The 20507-nt window shown below is 36.8% G+C and overlaps 4 protein-coding genes across 9 annotated transcripts; 1 reads left to right on the forward strand and 3 right to left on the reverse strand.

Moving 5' to 3' along the window:
• Positions 1 to 112: 112 nt before the first annotated feature.
• On the reverse strand, positions 113 to 1678 carry LOC106141756 (sucrose-6-phosphate hydrolase). Its single transcript, XM_013343397.1, has one exon. It carries the CDS (start codon positions 1676 to 1678, stop codon positions 113 to 115), a length of 1566 nt encoding a protein of 521 aa, XP_013198851.1.
• Positions 1679 to 3814: 2136 nt separating this feature from the next.
• Positions 3815 to 12446, reverse strand: LOC106142008 (sorting nexin-8). 5 transcript variants are annotated; one of them, XM_060947090.1, is made up of 8 exons: positions 12418 to 12446; positions 11761 to 11870; positions 10985 to 11195; positions 8423 to 8648; positions 7285 to 7390; positions 6569 to 6701; positions 5671 to 5905; positions 3815 to 5040 (listed from the first exon to the last, which is right to left on the reverse strand). In XM_060947090.1, the coding sequence occupies exons 3-8, from the start codon at positions 11188 to 11190 to the stop codon at positions 4885 to 4887; spliced, it is 1062 nt and encodes a 353-aa protein (XP_060803073.1). In that variant the 5' UTR covers positions 11191 to 11195; positions 11761 to 11870; positions 12418 to 12446; the 3' UTR covers positions 3815 to 4884. The 5 variants fall into 5 exon arrangements, with proteins under 5 accessions (XP_060803073.1, XP_060803074.1, XP_060803072.1 ...); XM_060947091.1 differs by lacking the exon at positions 12418 to 12446 and adding an exon at positions 12189 to 12395; XM_060947089.1 differs by lacking the exon at positions 12418 to 12446 and adding an exon at positions 11974 to 12108.
• A 2370-nt stretch (positions 12447 to 14816) lies between these two features.
• On the forward strand, positions 14817 to 16968 carry LOC106142649 (ATP-dependent DNA helicase Q1-like). Its single transcript, XM_013344495.2, has one exon. It carries the CDS (start codon positions 14992 to 14994, stop codon positions 16921 to 16923), a length of 1932 nt encoding a protein of 643 aa, XP_013199949.1. The 5' UTR covers positions 14817 to 14991; the 3' UTR covers positions 16924 to 16968.
• A 53-nt stretch (positions 16969 to 17021) lies between these two features.
• On the reverse strand, positions 17022 to 19766 carry LOC106142651 (UPF0193 protein EVG1 homolog). 2 transcript variants are annotated; one of them, XM_013344497.2, is made up of 6 exons: positions 19576 to 19766; positions 18539 to 18682; positions 18182 to 18365; positions 17921 to 18087; positions 17412 to 17642; positions 17022 to 17161 (listed from the first exon to the last, which is right to left on the reverse strand). In XM_013344497.2, exons 2-6 carry the CDS (start codon positions 18660 to 18662, stop codon positions 17022 to 17024), a joined length of 846 nt encoding a protein of 281 aa, XP_013199951.1. In that variant the 5' UTR covers positions 18663 to 18682; positions 19576 to 19766. The 2 variants fall into 2 exon arrangements, with proteins under 2 accessions (XP_013199951.1, XP_060802924.1); XM_060946941.1 differs by having other exon boundaries at positions 19657 to 19750.
• Between the last annotated feature and the right edge of the window lie 741 nt (positions 19767 to 20507).

Below are 20507 nucleotides of genomic sequence, written 5' to 3' on the forward strand. Positions count from 1 at the left end.
TTAAAACACAGCTTTATGATTAAAAACACAATATTATAACAAATTACCTACTACAAACGCAATAAGGGTCAAAAGCTATACTACAAGGTAAATGATCACAATCTATTTATCTTTATTTACAAAACCCATTAAATTTTCTATTGTCTACGTTATTTTGCAAAGTTAACTCGTGCATTTCTCTGAGGTGCTCTCGTAAATGCTCGCTATAAGATACACTTCTTCGCAATTTATGTTGAACTATGTGGACCATCTGTTCTCCTTCGATTTTCACAATCAGGCCCTTCTTTGGATAAATTCTACTCGTAAAGACCACCTCTCCTTCTCCGCAGTACAGCTCAACCGAACTCGAATCCATGAAGATACGCCAAAAGATCTGTCTATCAGGCACCCAGTCAGCTCTCCTAACACCGTCTGTGCCTCCGCGGTCTATCAAAATCTGCCCACGCTTTGATAGGTATTTTATTACAAACTGCTTATCTCCACCCCAGTCGAATGTCAGGCCAACATCATTAATGGTTGTCGAAGCATTCAAAAGTAATTCAAAGTACTTCGTCCCCGCTTGAAATGTTTCACCGGGGTGGTAAAATGCACTTTCAAGTAATTCCAGTCTTAAGTCGACTATTTCCCTCAGTGGTTGCAACAATATTTTTTCATTTTCGCTCAAACTCACTTCTCGGATAAGTGTCAGCATACCGGCCCAGCCATCTCTCAGCTCTTCAAAGTCACTCTGCCACATTCCCAGCCAGCCAACCATCAGCCGTCTGCCGTCCAAAGCCTGCATAGAATGCGCGGCGTAAAAGTCGTGACCGTAATCCAGTTCGTTGAATGTTGCCATAGAAATTTCCACGTCTTCAAACTTCGCAGTCAGATAGTTAAATTTTCCCAATACGTAACCCGTATGGTAGATATTCTTGAATCTGTCGATATCCGGCACCAGTCCACGAACTGTGAACGTTAGAACGTACTGACCTTCCATCTCAAAGAAGTCTGGGTGCTCCCATAAGGTCCCCATATCACCTAAAGATTCCACTATAGTGCCATTATAATTCCAATTAAACAAATCTTCGGAGATATACAAAGTGATCCGAGGTGTTCCAGTACGTGACGTCGATGCGAGGACCATGTACCAGTTGTTACGAAACTTCCAGACTTTAGGGTTCCGGGCGTCATCTCTATTTTTTCTTATTATGGGATTATGGAGGTGTTTCTCAAAATAGACTCCGTCGGTGCTGACAGCAATGTTCTGCGTTCGTGTGGTGATGTTGAACATTATTCGCACTCCTGTGTAGAACAGCGTGAGGTACTCGTTTTCGACGACAGCACTCCCGGAGAAACAGCCGTGTAACTCGTAATATTCTTTAGGGATTAAGGCTGGTGACGCATAATACCAGTCGACGAGATTCTTGCTGACGACGTGACCCCAACGCATGGTACCCCATGCTCCATTGTAGGGGTAGTATTGGTAGAAGATGTGGTACTCCTGCTTGAAGTGCACGAATCCGCTGGGAGCGTTGAGCCAGCCCATAGGGGCTGAAATATGATAAGCAGGCCGATATTTTTTCCTGTACGTGAATCTTAGAACCTTGTTTTGCTCCATAAATTCATCAACATTTTCGTGAGCCTCGTAACATATTACAGCTACCAACGCTAACCAGACTATTAGAGGAAGTGCTTCCATTCTGAAAGCTGGATAACGACTGCTCGCTATAACGGAATTTCTTTTCTGATCTTTAATGGAACAATATAATGTTTTGATTCTATTCTTTTCATCTATCTACTATAATTATAATATCTTACGTAATACAAGCTCTAGTAAGGATTAATTGTAAACAGTGTAAGCGCATGATGATCTAATGAAATGCCTACATCACTAGATGATGTTATGGAGTAAATTTCTCACAGTCGCGACATATGTACCTATTCATAAATAATCATTGAATATAAAAGTTTCCTTTGATTGTTACGTAAGAATATTAAACATCTATGTGAGTCTACTGAGCCAATGCTTATTTGTACAGATTTATAATTGACAATCTTGCGTACATGGGCTCTTTCATTAGGTTAGAAGAGATCAAAAAGAGAATTAAATTTGCATTTTATAGGCTATTTGACAAAGTTATAAAAACTATCTTAGGGTTTTTATTTGTTTATAAGGAGCCCTAAAAAAATACTTTTCTGTCTTTATTTTAGCTATTTTATTTAAAAATCGAAAAAGAAAATGCAATATTCAAATATGCCGCCAAAGCAAGACTTAGCAATATGGCGGCCACGGCATGCAGTGACGTAGATTTCGCATAAATATCATACAAAGTTTGTTGGTGTTTCGAATACTTTTAATTTTCTCGTTTTATTTAACTTGTGCCACGTCATATGTGTGAAAATTATAAAAATGAGTCCTATAAATGTTGTGCAGTGCCTCAATGCACTAATACAAACTAATACACTTTTGGTAGGTTTCGACTGTCAGCTTTCTCGAAATTGGTTTCCATTATTGAATACCTATGTTATCTGAGCAATCCTGAGCGATGAAACACTTATAAAATCTTGAAAAATAATAGCGAACACCAAGGAACGGTACGTTCCACAGTCTGTGTATGCGTAATTTACGTCATAATAAAAATAGGCAATCACGGTCGTTTTAGTCACGTGACTGCTGCATAAAAAAACCTAATTTTCGGGGACTGATTTTGTTAAAATAATGTAATATTTTTATCACACGTTATAACAAATCGCTCTAATAAAAATAATATTAAGACCGATGACATAAAAGAAATGTATATTTTTATTACACTCTAATAGCCTATTAGGGCGAGGCAGGTTCAAAGATTATGCATAGGTAGATAGTAATAACAATTTGAAAGAAAAAACAGAAATGTTTGAAAATAGTTAGCTAAAACATTTTTCCCGAACACAATCCAACCTGTGTGGACAACCCTATCAACAGGGTCACGGGAGTCTCCGTTTAAATACCCTACTTAACCACTCGCGTAGGCCCCACTAGGGTCCATAACAAAGTCCTTCTTTCAATCCATCTCCGCAATAGCCCAATTTCGTAATCACGTCAAACTTTCCTTCTCTATCACACAAATCCTATCTAGACACGGCTATCAGAAAACTTATCTGCATAAATACAAAATCACTGAGGACGATCGTTGTCCTTGTGACGACGAGACGCCTCAGGACGTCCACCACCTCCTTGAAAACTGCCCAATCTTTCATTAGAACCGAGAAAAATATGATGTGCCATAACAAGAAAATGGAACCCTACAATTTTAACGTTCTGTCGAAATGCGAGGTCGCCACACAATACCTAATATCACACATTAATCACATCGTCACAAACCTTAAGCAGATCAATGGCACATAATCATACAAACATTATAGCTCAATATATATAGCGACGATGAGGTATCTGTATCAAATAGCATCAATCAACGCTACTTTTTGTTCACAAAACTACAGTAAGTATAACTAATCTTGGAAAATTTTTGCCAACTGAAAAATTTTAGTATTAAAAAAACCACTCGCGTAATAATCTGAATAATAAGACATGCATACATAAAATCACGCATCCTATCTGGAGGGGTAGGCAGAGACATATTTCCACTTGCCACGACGACTCTTAAAATCGTGAATATTTCTTTCGTTTTGTCCACACACATTACCTACTCTGTTTATGTCAGATAGCGATAGGACAAGCACTCTTGACCTGACCTGACCTTTCGCCAGGACATGCCACCTCCCATTTCGACTCCTTAGGACGCAACAGAGGCAACGCCAGGACTATTAAGGAGTATAAAATTAAACAAGTGTATATTGTTTACAAATTTACTATTATTATTTAGTTAATAACATTACATAAATTCAACATATATATAATCAAATCAATACAATAATATTTTCTACATAAGTTAACCTATTGGAATGTATCAATAATTATGAAACAAAATATATAGGTTATTAATAATTGGTAATTTACCTTAACTATAATATAAGATAATTTTTTCATTTGTTATTTCAAAAATGCGGCTTCTGCTAGTTATCATAAAAGCTGCTTTTATTTTCTACGTATCACAGAGTCTACAATGTTTGGTCAATTTTGTACATTTAATACTACAAATGATAATTGCATTATAAAGTTAGCAAAAATTAGATCTACGCCGAATAATCCTTCAGACGCTTAAAAATCACGTGGTTCCTATGATTTCACCAATCAATATAATTTACTATAATTGTGTATACAGCATTGACTGAATGGCCAGTCATTTAATAATTTGTTTACTTTTGTCTTTAAAAACCTCAAAGAACAAACTATGAGTTGCCTCTGGTTTAACTGCTGATGCTTTGTCTTTGATTTTAGACAACACGTTAATTAATATCAATTTTACCTTAAAAACTTAAAACTTAATTATCAAATTTTGTGGTACTAAGTACCACTTTTTCAACTTACGTGTACAATAATGTTTGATCAGATTCATAATTAGATTCATTATTTAAAACTAAACGGTCTACCACCAGTTCCAAGCACTAACAAAAGCAAACACCAAAAACACAAAATTTCAAATAAAAAAATCTTATGTTTATCGACTGTCCTTTACTCTAATTTTTTTCAGTTTTGTTTTTACAAAAATTCTCAATCAATGGTCTTCATCAGCCAGTAATTTTATCGACGTGCCGTACCTATATATTTGTATATAAAAAAATAATAAATAAATAGCGCGAAATATCAACGCGACCAAGAAGTTTTATTACGAACGGGGCGCGTCACGTCACTGGTGAGTCGGTTGCCTCGAGCGTTCCAAGTTTAAATATAATTATACGGAATCACGTTTTTTTTTTGTATGAAGCTTTCACAAAAAACCTTAGTAGCCAGTCACTTTATCGTCACTTATGCACATGGGCAGCTCTTGGGTGCCTCAGCGCAGTATGGAGATCGGCCCACAGCGCGGCGGCGCGCGCATGCGTGGTGCCGTGGCGACGGAACAACTCCGGGAGGGACTCCAGAGCGGCCAAGGCGTAGGCGCGACCTACCTTTGCTTCCTGGAATGAAGGGTATTGCAATAATTGATCGGACTGTTTATACTAACCAATCCAAAATTACTCTAAAATCCGTAAAAGTGGGATAAAATCGCAAAAGACCTTTGGCAGCGCGAGGCATCAATTCTTTCTCTTTCTAAATCTCTTTCTTCCAAAATGTTCAATGCCACTTTTAACACTTTTATCATAATCCACAAATTGCCCTACGGTGCTTGGTGAGATAATTTCATGAAAGAAATTTGAGGAGCCTTCCAATTTATTTTCCTCTCTTTCCAAGAAAGTCTTAAAGGGGGCATCTTTTTTTTATACAAAACCTACCTCTAATTCCTCACCTTCTACTCCCATCACATCACTTTCTTTCTGATATAAACCTACCTGTACTCTGTGGTTTCCGACACCAATACCATAAGAATAGGACCATTCCATCTATCTCCTATGGATGTCGTAAAAGGCGACTAAGGGATAAGCTTACAAACTTGGGATTCTTTTTTAGGCGATGGGCGAGCAACCTATCATTATTTGAATCTCAATTCTATCATTAAGCCAAATAGCTAAACGTGGCCATTCAGTCTTTTCAAGTCTGGTCTACCCCGCGAGGGACATAGACGTGACCATATGTACGTATATACGTACCTCCAAAGAACACCGCAGCGCGTAACCATGCCTCTCCCTGAGCAGCTGCGAGGCGGCGTTGTGCGGCGCGTGCGCGGCCGCCAGCGCGCGCTCGGCGTGCAGCCCGCGCGAGAGGCGCGCGCACAGCTCGCGCAGCGCGCCCAGCGCGTCCAGCGCCAGCACCACGCGCCCCCCGGGGCCCTCCTCGGAGAAGTCGTCGTCGTCGGTTGGCGCTTCGCCCTTTTCTGTTGCGAGGCTGAGAAGATATTAAAAAAAAATTATTCAATTTTATTTTGAGGTGAGGTAAACAAAACTATATTCTCTATAAATATATCTGGCTGAAAATATTTAAAAAAAATATATTTAATTTTATTTTGAGGTGAGGTAAACTAAACTATATTCTCTATAATATATCTGGCTAAAAAGATTAAAAAAAAATATTCAATTTAATTTTGAGGTGAGGTAAACAAAACTATATTCTATATAATATATCTCTTAATGGTACTTCTATCTCGTTTACCTCACACATTCACTGACAGATGACAGATGGAATCCGAGGGTAAAATTTTGGTTTAACTAACACGAGTATTACATGAAATCTCATCTGTCAACGCACAGCCGTTGATGTAAAATCCTTTTTAAAATAAGAACCATAGAGCTTAAACATTTGTGGCGATACCGATTTCATTTATAAGTAAAGAATGCCTCCTGCTATCTCGCTCATAATAGCGGATAGGCTCAATTCGCGGGTTCAAATATCGCGCTCTGATAGGCTCGATCGTTCGAATATTTCAAATAAATATAAATTTCAAATAATTCAATATTCAAATTTTCGCGCCATACAAAAATTTTGACTTCTGCGCAAGTTTATCGGTGTAACGGTTAAAAGTGGTAAATACTGTAATTTATTGAATCTTACTCAGCGGCCGCCCTCAACGCCTCCTTGACGCAGATCCACCGCGCCGAGTCAGAGGTGGTGGGAGCTGAGAGAGAGTTCAAACCGGCACCCAACTCTCGAATGTCTGCTCTTTCCGCCTCACTTCGATTCTCAACTGTAAATAAGAAAGAATTTAAATAAATAAATATATACGGGAAAAATTACACAGATTGAGTTAGCCTCGAAGTAAGTTCGAGACTTGTGTTACGAGATACTAACTCAACGATACTATATTTTATAATAAATACTTATATAAGTAGATAAACATCCAAGACCCAGGCCAATCAGAGACAGTTCTTTTCTCATCATGCCCTGGCCGGGATTCGAACCCTGGGACCCCCGGTGTCACAGACAAGCGTACTACCGCTGCGACACAGAGGCCGTCAAATTTAGTCTTACGAATTTAGTCTCACACACGTGTTACGAGATACTAACTCAAAGATACTTTAATATATAATTTTGCGTAAATACGACATATACTCTAGTCGTTGGTGACTTGAAAGAATATTTTGAAAAGATGTCAACATATGTTCGAAAATGGAAGACCCTTGCTAACTAGCTTAATAGCTAAAACTTACATGGGTTAAAATTAACTCACTGTTAGAAGGCTAATTGCTTCGCTATTTAATATTGTTGAAACACAAGCACTTTATACATCATTTTTCTTCTTCTATTTCCAGTTCTCTCGAGAAACCTACCTCTTTCGCAGATCTGGTACAGCCTGCCCAGGCCTAGTTGGATAAGACGCAGCTGTTCTTGCTCCGTAGCAAAAGCTGCCTGCATCATGTCAATGGACATGTTTCTCTGAAAAAAAATCTTTTTAAAAATCGTCAGTATTTTTTTGCGACGTTCTAATGCTCTAATTTCAAATTTCTGTCTTATTGTCAAATGTCTTTGAAATCGGCCGGGCTATAATTTATTTATTTTAAATATCTCATAATAAAATTATTTTATGCCAGATTCAGTGCAATTTACTGAACAATATGTAACAGGCCAAATCCAATTATTTAGATATAAGAGTGAATTAAAAAGTACTTACGACGGTTCAACCTTGAAAGCGTGTAACAGAGAAACGACAATTTTATTATTTCCTATCTTTGTTTACATAATTAAAGAATACCTACATTCTATAAAATGTCGTTTAACCTAACGATATCAGCTACGAGTAGACACAATTAAAAGTTTAATTATTTTATGTGCCGACAATTTGTTCGAACGTAGATCTCGCCAACACTTTAAATTTATACAAATCTCAAGAACAACTTGACCGATTTTGATTCCACACGAACTTAAAAAATCTATCGACAGATCCTACATACCTTCTTAGATGTTATGGAAATCAGACCAACGGTTAGAAAGTTATCGCGTTACAAACGTACATACATACAAAGATGTTTCAGAGACATGTTAGTCCCACACAGTAAGATTATAGCATATATTTTCAATGAACAATAATGCATACCGCATCAAAATATCAAACATTAAAAAGAAGAATTTAACTCTACATTAATTAATCTGGTAGCAAAAAATATTTGTGTGATAATACCATATCTTAACGCGCCGCTTTCTTTTACAAATATACGTACATACTTAAATAAAATTACGTCCCTTGCTGGGTAGACAGAGCCAACAGTATAGAAAAGACTGATAGGCTACGTTCAGCTATTTGTCTTAATAAGAAAATTGAGATTCAAATAGTGACAGGTTGCTAGCCTATCGCCTAAAAGGAGAATCCCAAGTTCATAAGCCTATCACTTAATCACCTTATACAACGACATCCATCGAAAAGAAATGGTACCTACTCCCTTTACAAAAGCTAGACTATTACAAACTTACCACCGCATCCCCCTGACTGCCGGCGAGCACGAACTCATCATGCTTCGGCTTCTCCAACCTGACCGTGGTCTCGCAGAGGAAGGTCCTCAGGTCTGCGTCATGGGCCAATACAGGATGTCTGGATATAATGGTCAGCCACCGCTGAAGCGCTGCACGGCGCCGCTGTAAGAAGCGAGGACTTCCGCCACCGACCACGACGCGCTTCGGAGGCAGGCGGCAAACTGCACTGGAATTCATAAAACTCAATTAATACTTACATACATTATAGTCACGTCAGTCTAGATCCCTTGCGGGGTAGACAAAGTCGATAGTAGAGATAGTATAAAGAGAGATAGATAGTAGAGAGAAGACTGAATGGCCACATTCAGCTGTATGATATTGTTCCGTATGATACAGTTCCGTTTGACATACACCTATACTAATATTATAAAGCTGAAGAGTTTGTTTATTTGTTTGAACGCGCTAATCTCAGGAACTACTGGTTCGAATTGAAAAATTCTTTTTGTGTTGAATAGACCATTTATCGAGAAAGGCTTTAGGCTATATAATATCACGCTGCAACTATTAGGAGTGAAAAAATAATGGATAATGTGAAAATAACGGGGGAAATTATTCATCCTTGAGGGCTTCAATGATGCCCAAAATAAATATATACACGCGGACGAAGTCGCGGGCACAGCTAGTACATTGTAGTCACGTCTAGATCCCTTGCGGGGTAGACAGAGTCGATAGTCTCGAAAAGACTGAATGGCCACATTCAGCTGTATGATGTCCCGTTTGACGTTATAATAAAAAGCGAAAAACTAGTTACTTAATACATCATTTAAATGCTATTATTGTGCTGTTTTAATTTACAATTTTTTAGAGTTATGTTTTTACAGCATATAATTTCTTATCAGTTCTACGATTTCCGATTGCGACGTACCTATTTTGCGTTAAATCAAAACTATTCGTTTCGTAACTATACTATAATAGAATAATTATGTTATTATATTATGTTAATAAATATGTTATATTAAGACGTGTGGTGCCCAGCACCAATAAAAAAAGAATAGGACCACTCCATCTTTTTTCGTCGTATAATGCGACTTAGAGATTCTTTTAGGCGATGGGCTAGCAACCTGTCACTATTTGTATCTCAATTCTATCATTAAGCCAAACAGCTGAATGTGGCCTATCAGTCTCTTCAAACCTGTTGGGTCTATCTACCCCTCAAGGGATACTAACGTGATTTTATGAATGTCTAAGAAGATGTATAATCCATAAAAGTTTTTAAACAGAAGTGAACAGAGACCAAGATAAGTAAGATTCCGAAACAACTTTCATGCTATGCTACTTTATCTCTTGCGGATATCGTAGGGATGACTAAGGACAGAATACTGACAACGGTGTAAATAAAATTTGCCATACACTTTTTACCTATACCGTTTGTAAGTTTAATAAAAAAATCCTACATACAATTTTGTATCTTGTTATATATAATGTTTTGATTACGTGAACTATGACCTTCATAAGAACCTCACTGTCATGACATCATTTTATTAAAGTTATTTATATTGATAAATATCGAAAAGTTGAAATGTGTGTTAGTATGCACTATTTAATAAGTTGGATTTATCAAATATTTGAGAAAAAAAAACTTTACTCCGTCATACTCTTAAAGTAATTTCAAATACCCTGCTACATTTAGACTGAATCTGTACAACAACTGACAATCCTTTTACAATTTGAGTTGAGGTTAAAAATGAGTCATTCAGTTATGGGCATAGGTACAAATGTAGACAAGACCATTCTAAGGTGCCATGTGGTTCCCGGATCTTCCGAATAGGACCACTCCATATCTTTCCCATGGATTTTGTAAAAGGCAACTAAGGGATTGGCTGATAAATTCAGGATTCTTTGTGTAGGCGACGGGCTAGCAACCTGTCACTATTTTTAAATTTCAATTCTATCATTAAGCTATAAGATCAAAACTTTTGAAGATGAGTCATGACAATACCAATGGAAATCCCTTAAACTCAGAATTTGTAATATAAAAGCCTCATCCAATAATTTATGCATAATCTCTCAAAAATTCTATTCTGTTATGTTTGTTTACACTTCCATTCATACATATAATCACGTCTACATCCCTAGTGCAGTTTACAGAGCCCATGCTCTTGAAAAGGCAGAAAGGCCATGTTCTGTTCATCTGTATAGTAGGTATATTAATTTTATTTTGCTTGGAAAACGACCAGTGCTTATAACTAACTACAATCATAGCTGAAACACAATTTTCAAGTTTTGACATATTGGTATCTAAATGCTTACTTGTAACTGTTTAGAAAAATAAACTTTAAAGATAAACAAAATCTATTAATCAAATTATCAGACTAAAGGATCATTGTCACACCACAGTTTATACAGGGTATTCTAAAACTTGTAAACACTTGAGTTAACTAAATCTACATTAACAGCCTCGGAAGTTAGTAAAAAGAAGAGTTTCTCCCATAATTAGTGGCAGAGAAAGAAACATTAAGCATACCTTTGTATATTTAATTATTCCCAATTTTGTTTACTTACCGGTATGGGTATTTAGCATACAAGACATCATACAGCTGTACAAACTCATTGTATCGCCTCGTGACTGTCGTGCCGTGTCTCCGTGAGCTAACAAAGTATTCACAATGCTTCAATATGAGACCTTTACGCTCAGGCACCAATTCCACAGTGATGACGTCAGTGGCTTCTAAGTCTTCAAATGTTATTACGTCTAAAGTGTTTGACATTATCACTGAAATAAAATTAAACCATTTACACATTTGTATATGTCTAGTCCTTTATGAGTAAACAGTGTTTTTATTGTCTTTTATCTGTTAATCTGTAACTATTTTTTTTGTGTAATTTATTTTTTCTTTTACTTGATCAGAAAGCTTCTATTTTTATTCTTATAAAGAAAGGTATACAGAGTATGAAGTTGTAGGAACACTAATTTACATCACACAATAGAATTAAGTAGGAAAACACCTGGAAAATCCCACAGCACTAAAATGTCACTCTCAACTCATCATCAATCATCTTATTATTGCGACACTACCGGCGGAGACTCCAGCACAAGTACCTCTTTCGACACACCTCTGACTACACAGCAAACAATATTTTATTGAAGGCTGGGCGTCACATATCACAGAGTATTATTTAATTTTATTTAAAGAAAGTGTAAGTATTACTTCGATAAAACATTTTCCTAACATTACTATTTAAAATTCTAACAACGTCCACTGGCACTGGTACGTATACATAGTGACTTACGCAATAGGTACGCAAACAATAAAATAAAACTTTTGAGGGAACTTTACCTCAACTTGTTTACACCAAGTTAGATCTAAGTAGAACGTCCGCAAGTTTCAATTCGTAGTATGAATCCACTTCAAAACTTTCTATTTGTGATGTTTCCTGTACCGTACAGCTGTAATTTGGAAAATGGCTCAATTAAAAAATATTTTATATTTTGGGGACTTTTTGAAAAATTCCACAATTTCGTTTCGTGATATTTTAAACTTTACGCCCACCTCGCAGTCTCGCACAACTAACACGAACGAAAGAAGCGCCACGCAACGCGAAAAAATGAAAATGAGTGATCTATGAAGTGAAATGTATGAAAGTGAAGGAAAAAGTGACATTTAACAATTCAATGGCATTGACAGTAAGTGAAGTAAAATCATGACATTTTACTTTTTCTTTCGAATAGGAACAAGTCAAATAAGATCAAGTCTATAAACCTCACCCGCGTTTGGGAAATCACAGAAAGGTTTCTTTGTTCTGGTACAAAATTATTTTTTCTCACGTTCATCTTGGCGTGTTCCTAGTTACACCCTGCATCCTTATGTTTCGGGGCCTTGGGTTCCTCACATGCTTTCTTTTCTCTTTCCACTTAAATTAACTACTAATTGTTAATTACATTAGCCGTAGTCCAAATTACAAAAGAATTATCTAGTTACAGGTCAACTACTTACTTATTGTTTTGAAATTGTCCTGATTCTATCAATACCTTTCTAGATAAATAAAATGCACCAGTTTCTAATAATTCACCAGGCCAATCTTGCCGACGAGGTCTACCTTCAATGTTAAAATTTATTGGGACGATATGTTTGCCCGATTCTTCTTTCCATCGTAATTTGTAACTTCTGAAATAAATTTTGATTGATTGGTGAATAATTAAAAGTGAGTAAGTAAGTAGATAGACAGAAATATATTTTAAAAATTATTTTCCGTATTCGCCACGGCCAAGGGTCGCGTATGTCGTGCGTGTGCATAGTGCAGTCATATATACTAACCTTGAAACTGAAAAAACACAATCATAGGCTCGCGGTTTATCTAATTTATGTAAAGCTTGTCGAATATCGTCTGGGCGGGTGAATGGAGATGTAGTTTGGATCAACATCAAAACATCCGCCTCTGGCTTATAACTCAGAAACTCTGCCGCTCCCCAAATCGAAGGTGCCCAATCAGTGGCCGTTATTCGGCTTCTATGAAATACGGCTGCTCCACCTATTGAGAGATTATTGTAAATTACGCTTACGATGAAATTGGATTTAACAAGCCATACGTGTAGGTAATCATGCATCCACAGTAAAATAGAACAATATTTAACTCTAAAGGTAATAGAAACAATCAAGATCAATAAAATAGAACAATAGAAACGATTGCATCGTTATTACATACGACAGAATACAGAAATAACTCCCATAATAAAAGTAAAGAGTAACTATTTTTCAGAGGCCATATTAACGCTTAACTACGCAGTAAGAAAACCACATCCTAAAGATCCAATATGGGTGATGTTCCGTATGCTGTAAATGCCGCCAAAGTCATTTCGTTTAAAAACCTGACTTTCCCAATCCGGGATCATGTTTAAAGGCACGCCGTAGACTCCTTTCCAGAGAAGTGAGGGTGTGACCGATTTACTAACTTTTTATAGCTTCAATAGCTATGAGAGGATGGTCAGTAGAAACTGTGACGTCACGTAGGCCAGCCCTACGCGCAGTTAGTACAGCTCGTCTGACGAGAGAAATGCCGCCAACTGTTTGCAGATTCTTCAGCAGGACCCCTTTAGATCCACCCCGAGCGAGTATTAGCACTGCTGGATCTCCGTAGCACCAAGAGCTTCTGATAATAAGTCAAATGAATTTTACCTAAATCAATTTTATTGCACAGTAAAATTAAATATAAAAATCATTTTTTTAAGTAGGTAAATTTTAAAATTAAGAGAGACAAAATAGTTTTAACTCACTGGGCACAAAATTCTGTTTTAAAACTTATTAAACACTAACTATTGTAAGTATAACTTTACTACATATTTACGAATAACTTACAATAACAATAACACAAGTAACAAGGCACATGATTTCTCACACATTTCGATCCCTTCTTGACCCGAATATAACGACCGACGCAGCACTCAATCTAGACGTGGACCGTCATTGTTACAACTTCCGCTCTTTAACCTAATAAGAAGATTCATGTAAGTATTAAGGGATAACAGGAAAACACAAAACAGAAAGTAAAAACATCGACGTAGCCTAATATATTACACATTGACTTCGACCTAAAGTTGATACCTAGTACCTACCTTGATAACATATCAATACAAGCATGCAAAACAAATTAACAAGAAATGAAACTAGCTAATTTATCTCTCGAATAAATAACTATAAAATTAATTTGAGATAATTAAATAAGTATGTCTAGCAATGCACTGCTGAAACTATTATTAATAAAGAACTAGAGTAGAGACCCACCCCAGCTTCGCACGAGTTTCATTATTGATTTTCAAACAAACTTTCACTTCTCATTTCAGTAATCAACTCCCTAGTTGATGTTTGAAAAAAAAAATCTATATTAAAACGCGTAGATTTAACAACATGCATTCCCAATTTTATCCAAATCGGCCCAGCGGTTTAGCTGTGAAAGCGGAATAGACAGATTTAGCGGAATAGTGGTCAGGGATGATAATGTTATGAAGTTCTGGTCTGGGAACGTAGTAGGCTGCTTCTAAGCCGCAAGGGCTGAAAGACAGCCTCATTATATGGTTAAGTACGTATGTTTTATGTCAACTGAAATAAGAAAGCTGAGATGGCTGAGCAACGCGCCACCCTCCAATTACTAAAACTCTCGCCTCGCTTATTATGTTGCCTAGGCTGTAGCAGGTAGACAAACAGCTGAACTGGCAGGATTTTTTTCCATATTCATAAGTCGCCTTCTATTAGTGTATATTTCCCATGTTTTTCAATTTGTGCTATTTAAAACCGCTATATATTATTTTTTTAAAAAATTGTGTTGACTGAAAAATGTTTATGCTGTTACTTATTGTCACTGTCATACATTTGTCATAATCTGACTGAATTGCTGCCATTCCCATTTCATTATTTTTGTTTTCGGTCTTCGGCTCGGTTTCGGAGCTTTAATATTGTATTTCTTAAAAATATGTAATATCTCTGCATATCTTTGAAAAATTTTAAGAAACCTTTCTTCATATTGCCTTCTCATTAAAGATTATTCGACAGTATCATTCGTCAATTCCCTTCAAAATGAGTACAACAGAAGAACTTGAAAGTAAACTAAGCGATGTAGAAAAGGAAATAAAAAAGGTTGAAGTTGAAATAACCAAATGGAGAAGAAGGCAACAGCAGCTTCACGAGAAGAAGACTGAATTGATCAATGCTATAAATACTGTGAAATCGAACAACCTAGCAAGTGTAGACTGGGCCGGTACAGAGTATGAATGGTCTGATAAAGTTAAGAAGATATTACATGATACTTTTAAGATAAAGTCATTTAGGCCAAAACAGTTAAGTGCTATTAATTCTACGTTATCAGGACAGCACGCTATTGTTGTCATGCCCACTGGAGCCGGTAAAAGTCTTTGTTATCAATTACCTGCTTTAGTAAAACCTGGTCTCACGGTCGTTATATCACCGCTTGTGTCACTAATGGAGGACCAAGTCAGATCTCTTTCTAAGAAGAATATTCCAGCCAAACTTATGACTAGCACCAGTTCTAAAGAAGAAACCATGGCTGCATTAAACATGTTAAAGGACAAAAATTGCCCTATACAATTACTGTATGTTACTCCAGAAAGATTAGCTAAGAGTAAGCGCTTCATGTCTAATTTACAGAAATGTCATTCAGAGGGCCGATTGCAGAGAATTGCTATTGATGAAGTTCACTGTTGCTCCCAGTGGGGCCATGATTTTAGACCTGATTATAAATACCTTGGTGTATTGACTAATCTCTTTCCAAATGTACCTTTATTAGGATTAACAGCTACTGCCACATCACATGTACTCAGTGATGTCCAAAAAATACTTAATATCCCTGGCTGCCTCATTATAAAATCCACATTTAACAGACCAAATTTGTACTACAAAATACTTGAGAAACCCACATCGCAGGAAGAATGTCTCAAAATACTAGAAAAATTGTTGAAATTTAGATATAATAGTGAAAGTGGTATTATTTATACACACAGTATAAAAGATTCTGAAGACATAACTGATGGGTTACGTAAAAGGGGTTTAAAAGTAGGTTGCTATCATGCTAACATGGATGCTAGTGCTCGATCTAGTGTTCATGCTAAATGGCATGACAAACATTATCAAGCAATAGTTGCCACTGTAGCATTTGGGATGGGTATTGACAAACCTGATGTTAGATTTGTCATTCATCACACCATTAGCAAGTCCATGGAGAACTATTATCAAGAAAGTGGTAGGGCTGGCCGTGATGGGAAGAGGGCTGAGTGTGTTACTTTGTATCGAATGCAGGACGTCTTCAAAGTAAGCACTATGGTGTTCTCAAATGTAGGGAGCCTAGACCATTTGTATGGTATGGTAAAGTATTGTCTGAATGGCACTTTATGTCGCCGACAATTAATAGCTGAGCATTTTGATGAGGACTGGGGAACTGCTGACTGCAACAAGATGTGTGATGTGTGCAGTAACCCTAACAGTAATGTGAAAGAAATAAACCTGGAGGCGCACTGTAAAACATTGGCTGCTATTATAGAGAATGCTGAAAAACAAGACACAAAGTTAACAGCTCAGAAGTTGCTAGATGCATGGTTTTTAAAGGGCCCAGTTAATCTAAGGCAAAAGGGCAAAGAGCCCAGTTTCTCTAGGACTATAGGAGAAGATGTCATAGCATTTTTACTAATAGAAAGTTACCTTGTGGAAGATTTCCACTATACAGCATATTCAACTATCAGTTACATAAAGAAGGGTCCTAATATGGATATAGGAACAACAGAACTATTGATGCCAGTTAGGAAATATTCAGCATTTGAATTGCAAGAGAAAGCACCTAGTGATTTCAATTCTCCACCAAATACAGATACAATGAGTGTGTCATCTCAAATGTCCAGTGAATCAAAGAAAAGAAAATCAAAAGAGACCAGCCCAAATATCAATGAAAGAAAGCCCAAAAAATCAAAACCTATTATTATTGATGATGATGATAATTGACTTGCAGAATAAAACGCGTCACATTAACCATACTTTAATTTTTAATTCCTCATTTCTTTAAAAATGCCTTAAAAAGTAACATTGTAAATTATACTTTTTTATACACGCCTTCTTGGCGAATACTGCAGAGGAGTGATAATACCACCGTATGCTGCAACATTTTCTTCTTTTGGTTTCGTGCCTTTGGGCGACGGCCGCGTTGATTGCTTCTTTGAATTCTTCGATCTATTGGATTGTCCTAAAATTCAGAATAAGCAAATAAAATCAGTAAACAATAGAGTCGAATCTTTTTTGTGGATTTGATTGTAGCTAACGTAGCTTGTTATCTAATTTTAAAACGAACATTTAATGTGTTGAATTCATTAATCTTTAGAGTCAAACTTTTAGTAATTGAATACTGCATGCCCCAGCTCTAAACCTTACATCTAATAACTACTACCCTTGCCAACTCTCGAACTGTCTCGTTTAATTTTGGGTCCTAATCGTACCAGATTTCGCGCTATCTTGACTCCTTGTTGTCTTCAATTCCTTACTGCGCGTCGTGCTAAATCCCGAAGCTGAGGACCGGGCGGATACGCATGTACTGTCCACTCCCAGAGCGTCCAGCATTCTCATTCTCTCTGCAATCTGGTCTTGAATGATCTCCCGGTGAGGGGCTGCTTGTCCGAGGTACTCCATCTCTGCTAGCCAATCCGCGCGTTCGCGTATTTGCGTAACAACTGCAATAATGGTAATATAACAAGGTATTGGTAAGAAACTGAGTTGCCACGGCGGCCGAAAGGGACATACTTCTTGCCCGTAGTTCACGGGGAGTTTCGGTGATCGAATTGTTAAAGTGAATTAATAAAAGCATTACATAAATTTGAGTGTTTACCGATGCTCTTACGAGGACCCATACCCATATATCATTGAATTTCAATTAAATTTATTAGCTTCTTCTGTTTGTTTTTTAGTAATGAAACATAATGACATGCGTTTTAACTATAAGAATACTTACTGTCGTTCCACATCTCTTTGTTACTAGGTAATACAGGGGGCCCCTTCACTTTGGAAGCAGGAGGCGGCTGTATTACAGGCTGGTCGGGCTCTTTTCCATACTCCATGCATTTGGCCAAACGCTCCTTCAATTTTTCCCTGTCTTCACCGCGTTTTTTTGGACAGTATCTGGCGAAGAACCGTAGAGAAAACAAATACTTATCTAGCGACGTATTATTGGCATAGATATGAGGATCACTAGTTATTTAATTATACCACTTACGGATCCATCTCAAAGATACCAGACTCTCTGATGGCGGACAGCGAGCGACGTTTTGAAGTGCGAGGGCGTACCACCGGAATCTGCATCTGCACTGCAGATCTTTGAGGTTTATCGTCATCTCGTCGTAACGCTAACGCGGACTTGCGGCGTTGAGCGATGTCTAACTTTGACTCTTCCAAGAGCACTGTTGAACAAAGTATTTAGTAACGTCAGTAAAACAACACATCCGCCTTTAGGAAAGACCAGAATCAAAGGTCTCGAAAGACCAAAACAGTCACTTGCATATAGATAAAGCAAAATGATGAAGCATGTTGCTTTGCGAAAAATCTCTATAATTTATGTGCATATGCATTTTACCTTTGAGAAATTGTTGTTGTGTAGTTGAAGGTTCAACAACGCGAGTATGGAAGATACCTCCATGAGGGATCGTTTTACTTGGCCATACCACATTGACATATCCATCGGCGTCTGGCTTCTCCATTTTAGCAACAATTTTTCAACCTGATATGAAGAATTACAATTACCCAAATAAATTAATAAATAAAATAGTTTTTGAAGTGCCCGGGTAACCAAATTGATTAAAAAGTTTCGTTACACGAAAAAGAGATACCTAACAACTGTCTGCCAAATAAAACATTGAAAGCGTAAAACGGAATGTCAAAACTGTACGCGATTGGATGATCGGCCCGCCAAAAAATTGATTTAGTTGACCACCAAGCCCGGCAAAATACTTTATTTCAAATCAATCAAAACTTTTTAACGTTTGTTTTGTTTGTTAGTACATAGTGTTCAATTATATAAAAATAAGTTTATTCTAATAAACCTACTTTTCTTGTTATGTTATTTAGTTCCGAAAAGCGGGTAGAAATGGACGATACCGTCGGATCCACCATTGAATTGATCAAACTGCATGAACAAGAAAAGGAAGCAAAACTGAAAGAAAAACGGGAGTGTAAGTTGATTTCAAGACAACCAATTAGAACAAGGAATCATAAAAGGTAGCAAACAAGTAGCAATTTATCAAAAAATACATAACTTAATTTTTTTTAAATCTGCAGTTGAGGCAACGCTGGCATCACTAAGTCGAGCTGTGAGAGATGTTTTACAGCATACGGATAAATTGGATCAAGAGGAGAACGAATTGTTAACAAAAATCAATAGTATAAAGGCTCAGTTAGAAGTGGAAAGAGTTAATAGAGATGCGCTGAATTTACAACTTGATGCATGTCAAAATCAACTTGAGGAATCACGAATTCAATCGGTAAGTTTTATTTTAAAAACAATAAGTAAAGTACTTATAATATTTACGTAAATAAATTATAAATACATAAATTTATTTTTGTTCATTATAACTTTTACTATCCATCAGCTCACGAAGGTTTAGGTTTACCTACCTTTACTATTATCTTGCTGCAGAACACAGATTTAAAAACATTATTTTACTACAGAACAATATAAGTATTTCTCGTACCGACCACAATCATATTTATTTATCAGGATAAAGGTATATCTCAGGTTTGGGAGAGGCGTTCATCTCTCTGCGAGACAGTCCAACATGTTTCCGATGAGTGTGACGTCTGGGCCTTGCTTGTCAGACCGACCTGCACAGAAATACCTCGCGTGAAGAAACCAGATTTTGACGAACCAAAGTTGGTTAACCAGGAGAGGCTTAACAGTGCCTTGGAAAGGCGGGATAGGATTCGAACTGAACGAGATCGTCTGATGGCGGAACCGGATTCTGGAGAAGAATTTATTCGGTATACTAAAATTAGATATCTTACACGCACAGAAATTGGACATTTTTTTATTTGACCGTGTGGTTCCCGGCACCAACAGAAAAAAGAAAAGTTCTACTCTATTCAAATTCAAATTCAAAATTCAAAATTTTTTATTCATTATTGTAGGATATTATTATATCGCTTAATAATTGTCGTATGGTTTAACAACTTGGTTGACGTCAAATAAATTACTTAAAAACTAAGTTTACTGCCGCTTCCAAGGCGTCAGTGCAGAAGAAGCGGTAACAAACTGCACTGCAGCATTTTCTTCAACAACGTCAACTTCACAATATTAAATTATACTTAGAATAGAATGTGGACGGGAGAATACATTGCTCACGGGAGATTTATATATTTATGAGATTTAATATTGAAAAAAGAAATATATATATATATATATATATATTTTATGGATTGCCAATTTTAAAAAGATTTATGTACAGAGTGTACTGAAATTTTGATATAAGTTCAAATTAAACTACAATTAATTACGAGGTTCCTGTGCCAAGCTCGAGCCAGATGTCTATCTAAAGAGATATCTATCTAGA

The sequence above is a fragment of the Amyelois transitella genome, chromosome 12, assembly GCF_032362555.1.
Source record: "Amyelois transitella isolate CPQ chromosome 12, ilAmyTran1.1, whole genome shotgun sequence".
NCBI lineage: Eukaryota > Metazoa > Arthropoda > Insecta > Lepidoptera > Pyralidae > Amyelois > Amyelois transitella.